General features: G+C 37.7%; 1 protein-coding gene across 1 annotated transcript; it reads left to right on the top strand.

Annotated features, from left to right (window-relative positions):
• Positions 1 to 590: 590 nt before the first annotated feature.
• On the top strand, positions 591 to 1,538 carry LOC123819260 (olfactory receptor 56A3-like). Its single transcript, XM_045839566.1, has one exon. It carries the CDS (start codon positions 591 to 593, stop codon positions 1,536 to 1,538), a length of 948 nt encoding a protein of 315 aa, XP_045695522.1.
• The last annotated feature ends 9,477 nt before the right edge of the window (positions 1,539 to 11,015 follow it).

Here is an 11,015-nt window from a genome sequence, read left to right as displayed (position 1 = left end):
GGCATTCAAACATACATATACATATAGGTAAGGCTATTAGTATAAACAGAGACATAGAAAACCATAGATATGATTGTTATTCATTTTCATCAGGAGACTTGCTCTATGTACCAAATCCATCATGCCCCTAGATGCTTTTTATCTTTCATTTCCTTGAAAACTTAATTGTAGATACCTTAGTTTTAAAAATGTATATCTATACATTTTAAACTGAATTTAAACTGAAATATTTTCTTTGATTTTACATGCTTCATTAAAATAACATTTGATGCTTAAATGATTTTTAACTCATTAAATATCAACCAAGCAAACACTAAAAAGATTTATTCACACAGGAGAAAAATATAATACAGAGATGAAAGAACAACAGGAAAATATTATTTTACATATTCAACAAATATTTTTTAGTCACCTCTTATGTGTTAAAAAATGTGGTAGGTACAGGGATGTGAAGGAGGTGAGATAGGTTATGTCCTTATCCTCATGGATCTTACAAGCTAAGCATATAGTTATCAGAGTCTGTGATAGCATTAACTCCTTCTTTCTTCTTCAGCTACGCAAAGGCTTCTACCTTACTAAAGTTACTGCCAATGCTGCTTGATGGCAATAGCTCCTTCTCTGTTGAAGTTTCCGAGTTCCTCCTGAATTGTTTTGTGAGGTCACCTTGGTTGCAGTTCTGGCTATCTATGCCCCTCAGCCTCCTTTTCCTCCTAGCCATGGGGGCCAATAGTATTCTCCTGATCACCATCTGGCTGGATGCCTCTCTGCACGAGCCCTTGTACTACCTGCTTGGCCTTCTTTCCTTGCTAGACATGGTGCTCTGTCTCACCGTCATCCCCAAGGTCCTGCTTATCTTCTGGTTTGATCTCAGGCCCATCAGCTTCTATGCCTGCTTCCTTCAGATGTACATCATGAATAGTTTTTTGGCCATGGAGTCTTGCACATTCATGGTCATGGCCTATGACCGTTATATAGCTATCTGCTATCCACTGAGGTATCCATCCATTATTAATGATCAATTTGTAGCTAAGGCTGCCATTTTTATTTTGGCCAGGAATGTTCTTTTCACAGTGCCCATCCCCATTCTCTCAGCACGACTCTATTATTGTGGGAAAAATGTCATCGAGAACTGTATCTGTGCCAATATGTCAGTCTCTGGGCTCTCCTGTGATGACACCACCATCAATCGTCTCTACCAATTTGCTGGAGGCTGGACTCTGCTAGGATCTGACCTCATCCTCATCTTCCTCTCCTACACCTTCATACTACGAGCCGTGCTGAGACTCAAGGCAGAGGGTGCTATGGCTAAGGCCCTAAGCACATGTAGCTCCCACTTCATCCTTATTCTCTTCTTCAATACCATCCTTTTGGTCTTTGTCCTCACTCATGTGGCTAAGAAGAAGGTCTCCCCTGATGTGCCAGTATTGCTCAATGTCCTTCACCATGTCATCCCTGCAGCCCTCAACCCCATTGTTTATGGAGTGAGAACCCAGGAGATCAAGCAAGGAATCCAGAGGTTACTGAAGAAGGGATGGTAATGACAACTGGATCTCTGTACTATTAAAAGAGAATGACTTAAAAATCAGGTAATGGAAAACTGGGTGAAACTCATAGTTCAGAGATATAAGTTCATGGAAAATGTAATTTTAATTCTTTACAAACTTCTTGACTCTGTTCTTTTCTTTAAATTCCAATGCTTCCCCCTAAAGTCTGTCATTTGTGTAACTTATTTTTTTTTCCAGTTTTACAAATCTAAAATGTGAGAACTCAGGAGAATGTATTTTATAGTGGAGAAATAAATTCCAGTTAATATCGTATTTACCATTTCTGCACATAGATATACATGTCCATGTCTGCAATTAATATTGTTGTTGGTGGTGTTAACCTAGTTCCATAGTGCAGTTCTGAAGAGACCACAGTATTTTAAGTGTCAGTCCTGAATAATGAAAAGTTTCTAAAGTCCATGAATAAATTTTGCTCACTTTTCCCCAATCAGGCCAATATTTTTTCTCTTATTCTTTTTTTTAATATCAGAAAAATAGTATTTGTGGCAAAAGTAGTAATATGTAAGTAAAAACTATATAAAAAATAAAAAATCTAACATGAAGCTATACAAATCACAATTAGATACTTAAATATCAATGTAACTTTAAAACATTAATTAAAAGTTATCAGGCCTTGGCTGGTGTGGCTTAGTTGTTTGGAAGGTCGTCCTGTAAGAGAACAGTTGCAGGTTCAGTTATTGGTCTGGGTACATATCCAGTTTGTAGGTTTGATCCCTGCTCTGGGCACGTATGATCTCCAGTTTGGGTGAGTATGGGGAGGCCACCAATTGATGCTTCTCTTTCTCTCATTGATGTTTCTCTCTCTCCCTTCCCCTCTCTCTAAAAGCCATGAAAAAATGTCTTTGGGTGAGGATTAAAAAAATAAAAGTCAGAAGCATGAGACAAACTTGACAAACACTAGCTTAAGATTTTAACAAAAATATCCTAGAAAATTATAGACTGCTGGCTAAATAGTAGCAAGCATGCAAATAATCTGAATGACAATATTTAACTAGTTTGGTGTAATGAATCTGTGGAACTCTTCAACCAGCAAATTGAGGATCTACATTACTTTCAAACATGCAAAAGCATTTGCAAATATTGATGTTATGCTAGTTCACAAAGTAATTTCAAACAACCAGGATCAAACAATACATTTTCTGAACATAGTGCAATTAAATGATAAATCAAATAAAACAAATAATTAAAACCAAACTATCTTGGACCTTTAAAAATAGATGTTGTAGTTAACATTGATTTTCCTGCCTCCACTCATACTCTCCTGAAGTCTATTATTCTGGGAACAGGAAGAGCAATCTTTTTTAAATTCAAAGCAGATTAGGTCATTCTCATGGAAAACTAAAATTTTCTTCTTAAATTTTTTTTTAAATAAAACTCAAAAAATTTTTTTTAAAGATTTTATTTATTTATTTTTAGAGAGGGGAAGGGAGGCAGAAAGAGAGAGAGAAACATCAATGTGTGGTTGCCTCTCATGTGGCCCCCACTGGGGACCTGGCCCGCAACCCAGGCTTGTGCCCTGACTGGGAATCGAACCTGCGATGCTTTGGTTTACAGTCTGCGCTCAATCCACTGAGCTACACCAGCCAGGGCAGAAAACCAAAATTTTCTATTGGCTTTTTTTACCACCACTAGACTTAAACTCAAACTCTTTACTATAAGACTACATGACCTGGTCTGCTACTAACTCTCCAATCTATGTTCCCTATCAGATCCCGCCCACCCCAACCCAATATTATTTCTTTTCCAGGGACATTGACTACCTTCTTTTAAAAATATAATCTTTATTATATTTTTTCCATTACCATTTAGTCTCCTTATATCCCCCTCCCTGCAGCAATCATCTCACTATTGTCCATGTACATGAGTTCTTTTTCCTTTTTTTAAATATATTTTATTGATTATGCTATTACAGTTGTCCCATTTTCCCCCCTTCACTCCTCTCCACCCTGTACACCATCTCCCACCCATATCCCCCCTTTAGTCATGTCCACGTGTCATACTTATAAGTTCTTTAGCTTCTACATTTCCTGTTGGGAACTGCCCTGACTGGTATCAGAGGCTGAAACCCCCACCTAGCTAAGGCTAAGGGAACGCCCTTGGAACCATAAGCCAGCAAGGAGACAAAAGCTTATCTTCCTGGCAGGAATGCTGCTTCTGCTGCTTTATTCATAACTGAACCCCAAAAAGCTTGGTCGGTTAGCCAAAGACGGGTAAGATTCCCCACGGGGGAACGACCTAAGACAGGCATGATCACTTTGGGAGGCCCCCCAAAAGAAGGACTTGGGGGGCTGCAGCAAAAGGGAGTGATGGACCCTCGCTCCTCGGCTTTGACATAGCCTGAGTTCTCAGTGTCTGGAAGAAAATCTCCTTATCTCTTGGTTGCCTTAGTTCCCTTGCTCCACCTAAGCCTGAAACAATGACAGGGTGGTGCAGCTCGGTACTGAGAAGTGCGGATTCCCCAGGTGATCAGGCCTAAGAAAGAACATGTAAATTACTGTGAAACCTCCTTTGTTTAGAATGCTCTCAGTTGAATGAGAAGGGTCTTAGGAGGAAGTTAGTTTGTTCCTCAGTCTTACAGCTCTTTGACCCCCAACTCAATAGACCGGCAGAGTTCTTTGTTTTCTATAGTTCCTTACTTCCCCCTAATGAGTACTGTACTTTACCTGAATTATTATGCAAAATGAGCCTAATAAAAGCAGGTATGGACGGTAAATCAGCATGCTCCCCACTGGGGGGGGTGGCCATTTCGTCCCTACTTCCCCACAGAAACTAGTCTGTCTCTGTGCATGTGTTGTTTTTTCTCGCGTGTTTATCGTCGAGCCATCCACAGCGTTCCGTGGTCACTGCTGGCCGGTGACCCACGCGCAACAGTTTCCCATACTATTCTTACCCTCCCCCTATCTATTTTCAACCTACAATCTATGCTACTTATTCTCTGTACCTTTTCCCCCTCTCTCCTCCTCCCACTCTCCTGTTGCTAACCCTCCATGTGATCTCCATTTCTGTGGTTCTGTTCCTGTTCTAGTTGTTTGCTTAGTTTCTTTTGGTTTTGCTTTAGGTGTGGTTGTTAATAATTGAGAGTTTGCTGTCCTTTTACTATACATGTTTTTTCTTTATCTTCCTTTCTTAGATAAGTCCCTTTAACATTTCATAAAATAAGGGCTTGGTGATGATGAACTATTTAACTTGACCTTATTTGAGAAGTACTTTATCTGCCCTTCCATTTTAAATGAAAGCTTTGCTGGATAGAGTAATCTGGGATATAGGTCCTTGTCTTTCATGACTTGGAATACTTTTTTCCAGCCCCTTCTTGCCTGTAAGGTCTTTTTTGAGAAATCAGCTGACAGTTTGATGGGAACTCCTTTGTAGGTTACTGTCTGCTTATCTCTTGCTGCTTCTAAGATTCTCTCCTTCATTTTTACCTTGGCTAATGTAATTATGATGTGCCTTGGTGTGTTTCTTCTTGGGTCCAACTTCTTTGGGGCTCTCTGAGCTTCCTGGACTTCCTGGAAGTCTATTTCCTTTGCCAGACTGGGGAAGTTCTCCTTTATTATTTGTTCAAATACGTGTTCAATCTGTTGCTTTTCCTCTTCCCCTTCTGGTTCCCCTATAATTCAAATGTTGGAATGTTTAAAGATGTCCTGGAGGTTCCTAAGCTTCTTCTCATTTTTTGAATTCTTATTTCTTCATTCTTTCCGGTTTGGTTTTTTTTTTTCTTCCTTCTAGTCCCCTCTATTGTTTTGAGTCCCATTTTCTTTCCCATCACTACTGGTTCTCTGTGCATCTTCCTTCATCTCTTTTATGGTAACCTGCATTTTTCATGTAATTTGTGCCCCAAATCAACCAATTCTGTGAGCTTCCTGATCACCATTGTTTTGAACTGCACATCTGATAGATTGGCAATCTCTTGGTCACTCAAAAGGATGAGCCCTGGGGCATTGATCTGTTTTTCTGTTTGAGACATGTCTTTCTCTCTCTCTCCTTCTTTTTGGGGGGGGTCTGGTCTCCTTTTTTTTTTTTTTGTCTGGTCGCTCCTGTTACGGTGAGGGGCAGAGCCTTAGGTGTTCAGTGGGGCCAGGCACCCCAGTCGCAAGATTGTGACGTTGTATGTAGGGGTGGGGGTGGGGGTGGGGGTGGGGGTCAGGGTGGGGGTGGGGGAGGGAGGGAACAATGGTGGTAGTGCCACTCCCCTGGGACCTCCTCCCCTTCCCTGGGACCCTGGGCTGCACGCTCTGTCCTGGTCCACAATCGCCACCTCACTGGGTCCGCCACCTGCCGCTTTCTGCAATCCTGCATGCCCCGGAAGTCCTAAGCGCTCCTGGTTGCCCTATGAGCCCACTGCTCTTCGCACCAGGACCCTTGCTCAACCCAGACCCAGCCCCTCCTACCAGTCTGGATGAATGGCTCTACTTCAACTTCTTGGCTGTCCGACTTCCATTCAGATAAATTCTCTGCCAGTTCTGGGTGTTATTCTGCCTCTAAATTGTTGTTGTTCTAATCTTGGTTGTGCTTGGAGGTACGGTGCGTACACCTCTGCCTCCATCTTGCAGGAAGTCCTCCTTTTTCCTTTTTGCTCAGTCACTGCAACCCTTAATTCTCCCCACCCCAACTGGCTATCATCTGCTCTCCATCTATGAGTCTGTCTCTATTTTGCTTGTTAATTCAGTTTGTTCCTTAGATTTCACATGTGCATGAAATCATATGGTATTTTTCTTTCTCTAATGGGCTTATTTCACTCAGTGTAGTGTTCTACAAGTCCATCCATACTGTTGCAAAGGGTAAAATTTTCTTTTTTTATATGGCTGAGTCGACTTCCATTGTGTAAATGTCCCATATTTGTTTCACTCATTCAACTGCTGATGGACACTTGGGTTGCTTCCATATCTTGTCAATTGTAAATAACACTGCAATGAAGATAAAAATACTTATTTTTTTTAATTAGTGTTTTGGGTTCCTTTGGATGTATTCCCAGAAGTAGGATTGCTGGGTCAAAAGGCAGATAAATTTTTAATTTTTTGAGGTATCTCTGTACTACTTTCCACAGTGGCTGCACCTGTCTTCCCTCCCAGCATCAGTGCAAAAGAATTCCTCTTTCTTCCATCCTGGCCAGTACTTGTTTTTGTTTTTGTTTTTTTTTGATTTATTGATGATAGCTATTCTGACAGGTGTGAGATGATATCCCATTGCGGTTTTTATTTGCATTTCTCTGATGATTAGTAATGTTGAACATCTTTTCATATGTCTAATGGCTATTTGTATGTCCTCTTTTGAGAAGTGTCTATTTAGATCCTTTGTCCATTTTTTTTAAATTGGGTTTTTTTTTGGAGTTGAGTTTTATATGTTCTTCATAAATTTTGGATATTAACCCCTTATCAGATGTATTGACAAATATGTTCTCCTATTCTGTGGGTTGTCTTTTATTTTGCTGATAATTTCCTTTGCTGTAAAATTTTTTAGTGTGATGAAGTCCCATTTGTTTATTTTCTCTTTTGTTTCCCTTGTCTGTGGAGATATATCTGATAAAAAAATTTCTATGGGCAATGTTCAAGATTTTACTGCCTATGTTTTCTTCTAGAATTTTTATGGTTTCAGGTCTAACATGTAAGCATTTGATCCATTTTGAATGTTTTCTTTTGTGTGGTGTAAGAAGGTGGTCTAGTTTTATTTTTCTGCATGTATTTGTTCAGTTTCCCTAACACCATTTGTTGAATAGACTGTCTTTAGCCCATTGCATATGCTTGTTTCCTCTGTCGAATATTTATTGAGTCTAAAGGCATGGGTTTATTTCCGAGGTCTCTATTCTGTTCCACTAATAATGATCTCTTTTTATACCAGTACCAGGCTGTTTTGATTACTATGGCGTTGTAGTATAGTTTGATGTTAGGTGGTGTAAAAAGAAACTTTGTTTCTTTTTCAGAATCACTATTACTATGTGGGACCTTTTGTAGTTCCATATAAATTTTGGAAATATTTATTCTAGAACAAATATGAGAAATATAGAGAAATATGCCATTGAAATCTTGATAGGAATTGCATTGAATGTATAGATTGCTTTGGGTAGTATGGACATTTTAATGATGTTAATTCATCCTACCCATGAACACAGTATGTGCTTTCTCTTATTTGTATTTTCTTTAATTTCTTTCTTCAGCTTCTTAGAATTTTACAAATACAGGTCTTTTGCATCCTTGGTTAGTTTTATTTTTAGGTATTTTATTCTTTTTGAAGTAATTGTGAATGGGATTGTTTTCTTAATTTACCTTTCTGGTAGTTCATTTTTTGCATGTAAAATGCAACTAATTTATGAATATTAATTTTGTATGCTGCTATTTTGCTGAATTCATTTGTCAGTTCTAGCAGTAACTTGGTGGAATCTTTAGGATTGTCTATGTGCAGTATCATGTCATCCGCAAATACAGTTTTACTTCTTCCTTTCCAGTTTGGATGCCTTTTATTTCTTCTTCTTGTCTGATTGTTGTGGCCAGGACTTCCAGTACTATGTTGAATAAAAGAAGTGAAAGTAAACATCCCTGTCCTGTTCCTGATCTTAAGGGGAACATTTGTATTTTTGCCCATTGAGGCTGAAGCTAGTAGTGGGTTTGTCATATGTAGTCTTTATTATGTTTATGCATGTCCCCTCTATTCCCACTGGGCTGAGAATTTTTATCATAAGTGGGTGTTGGATTTTGTCAAAATCTTTTTCTGCATCTATTGATATGATCATGTGGTTTTTGTCCTTCTTATTGTTTATGTGGTGAATCATATTTATTGATTTGCCAATGTTGTACCATCCTTGTAATCCTAGAATAAATACCACTTGATTATGGTGTATGATCTTTTTTATACATTACTGTATTTGGTTTGCTAATATTTTGTTGAGGATTTTAACATCTATGTTCATCTGTGATATTGGCCTATACTTTTTTCTTTGCAGTGTCTTTGTCTGGTTTTAGAACTAGGATAATGCTGGACTCATAGATGAGGTTGGGAGCCTTCTCTCCTCTTGAATTTTATAAAATAATTTGAGAAGAAGAAGCGTTAGGCCTTTTGGAATGTTTGGTAAAATTCACTTGTGAAGCCTTCTGGTCCAAGGCTTTTGTTTGTTGGGAATTTTTTATTATTGCTTTGATTTCATTAAGTGTAATCTGTTTATTCAGCTTCTCTTATTCTTCCTTTTTATTTTTGGAAGATTATATGTTTCTAGGAATTTATCCATTTCATCCAGGTTTTCCAGTTTATTGGCATATAATTGTTCATAATATTTTTTACAATCCCTTGTATTTCTTTGGTGTCAGTTGTTAGATATCCTCTTTCATTTCTGATTTTATTTATTTGGGTCCTTTCTCTTTTTTTTGATGAGTCTGGTTAAAGTTTTGTCAATATGTTTTATCTTTTCAAATAAGCAACTCTTGGATTCATTGATCTTTTGCATCATTTCATTAGACTCTGTTTCACTTGTTTCTGCTCTGATCTTGATTATTTCCTTTCATCTACTCAAACTGAGCTTTTTTGTTGTTCTTTTTCAAGTTCCTTTAAGTGTGAAGTTAGATTGTTTATTTGAGCTTTTTCTTTTTTTCTTTTTTTTTTTTTTTGTTAAAGATAGGCCTGTAATGCTATGAATTTCCCTCTTTGGATTGTTTTCTTAGTCTCACAGATTTTGGATTGTTGTGTCCTCATTTTCATTTGTTTCAAAGTATATTTTGATTTCTTCCTTGATCTTGTTGTTGACCCATTCATCGTTTAATAATATGTTAGCTTCTATGTCATTGCATGCTTTTCTGTGTTCATCTTGTGATTGATTTCTAGTTTCATAGCATTGTGGTCAGAGAAGATGCTTGATATGATTTCAGTCTTCTTAAATTTGAGACTTATTTTGTGTCTCAACATGTGGTTTATCCTAGAAGGCATTTAATGTGCACTTGAAAGGCATGTATATTCTGCTGCCTGGGGTGAAATGCTCTGAAGATATCAATTAAAGCCATTTGATCCAGTGTGTTGTTTAAGGCCTCTATCTCCTTGTTGATTTTCTGCCTGGAAGATTATCCATTGAAGTCAGTGGGTTGTTCAAATCTCAGCTATGACTGTATTTCTGTTGCTCTCTCCTTTTATGTCCATTAAGATTTGCTTTACATATTTAGGTGCTCCTATGTTGGATGCGTAAATGTTTACTAGGGTTATATCCTCTAGTTGTGTTGTTCCCTTTATCATTATGTAGTGTCCTTCTTTGCCTCTTACTGTAGCCTTTGTTTTATAGTATATTTTGTCAGATATAAGTTCCACTACAGTAGCTTTTCTTTCTCTCCATTCACATTAAATTTATTTTCCCATCCCCTTATTTTTAGTCTGTGTGTATCTTTCGATCTGAGATGGGTCACTGGGTGGAAGCATACATATATATGGTCTTGTTTTCTTATCCATTCAGCTACCCTATGTCTTTTTTTTGGAGCATTTAAGTCATTTACATTTAAGGTGATTACTGATAGATATGTATGTAGTGCCGTTTTATTGTTAAACTGTTTTCCTCTGTTTTTTTTTCCCTCCTTTCTCTTTTACTTCTCTTTCTTCTTAAAGCAAGCCCTTTAACATTTATTCCTGTATTGGTTTGGTATTAACAAACTCCTTTAGCTTTTTCTTGCCTTGGAAGCTCCTTATTCCTTCTTCAACTTAAAATAGTAGTCTTGCTCTGTAAACTAGCCTTGGCGGTAGGTCCTTGCTTTTCATCACCTTGAATATTTCATGTTACTCCTTTCTGGCCTAAAATGTTTCTGATGAGCAATCAGGTGAAAGTCTAATTGGTGCTCCCTTGTAGGTAACTATCTGCTTTTCTCCTGAGGCTATTAGGATTCTCTCCTTATCTTTAAGCCTTGCAGTTTTAATTATGATGTGCTCCAGTGTAGGCCTCTTTGGGTTCAACTTGTTTGAGACTATCTGACCTTCCTTTACCAGATGAGGGAAGTTTTGGGTTATTATTTCTTCAAATAGGTTCTCACTCTTTTCCTTCTGGTATTCCCATGATGTGAATATTGTTATGTTTCATTTTGAGTGCCTATTTTTTTTTAAATTTTTTTTTCTTCTTGCTGCTCTGCCTGATTATTGTTTTTTAATTCTTTTTTCTTCTTGCTGCTCTGCCTGATTATTTTTTCTACCTTGTCTTCCAAAACACTGATTCAATTCTCTTCTTCATCTAATGTACTGTTTATTCCTTCCAATGTATTATTTATCTCAGATATTGCACTCTTTATTTCTGAATGATCCTTTTTCAAGGTTTTAATGTCTTTTTTCATGCTTTTGAGTATCCTTATGATCATTACTCTAAATTCTCTATCTGGTAAATTGCTTATTTACGTTTCATTTAGTTCTGGAAAATTCTCTTGTTCTTTCATTTGGGGTCTATGTCTTTGTTTTTCCATTTGGCTGCTTTTTTGTATTTTCCACCTTAGATGTTAGACT

This window comes from Phyllostomus hastatus, unplaced genomic scaffold (genome assembly GCF_019186645.2).
Source record: "Phyllostomus hastatus isolate PE091 unplaced genomic scaffold, TTU_PhHast_1.1 phas_contig_304, whole genome shotgun sequence".
In the NCBI taxonomy this organism is placed as follows: domain Eukaryota; kingdom Metazoa; phylum Chordata; class Mammalia; order Chiroptera; family Phyllostomidae; genus Phyllostomus; species Phyllostomus hastatus.
Note: the sequence above shows the minus strand (reverse complement) of the source record. Positions and strands in the feature narration are given on the sequence as shown.

Coding starts and splice junctions, on each gene's coding strand:
- LOC123819260 (XM_045839566.1), top strand. CDS start 591: ATGCTGCTTGATGGCAATAGCTCCTTCTCTGTTGAAGTTTCCGAGTTC.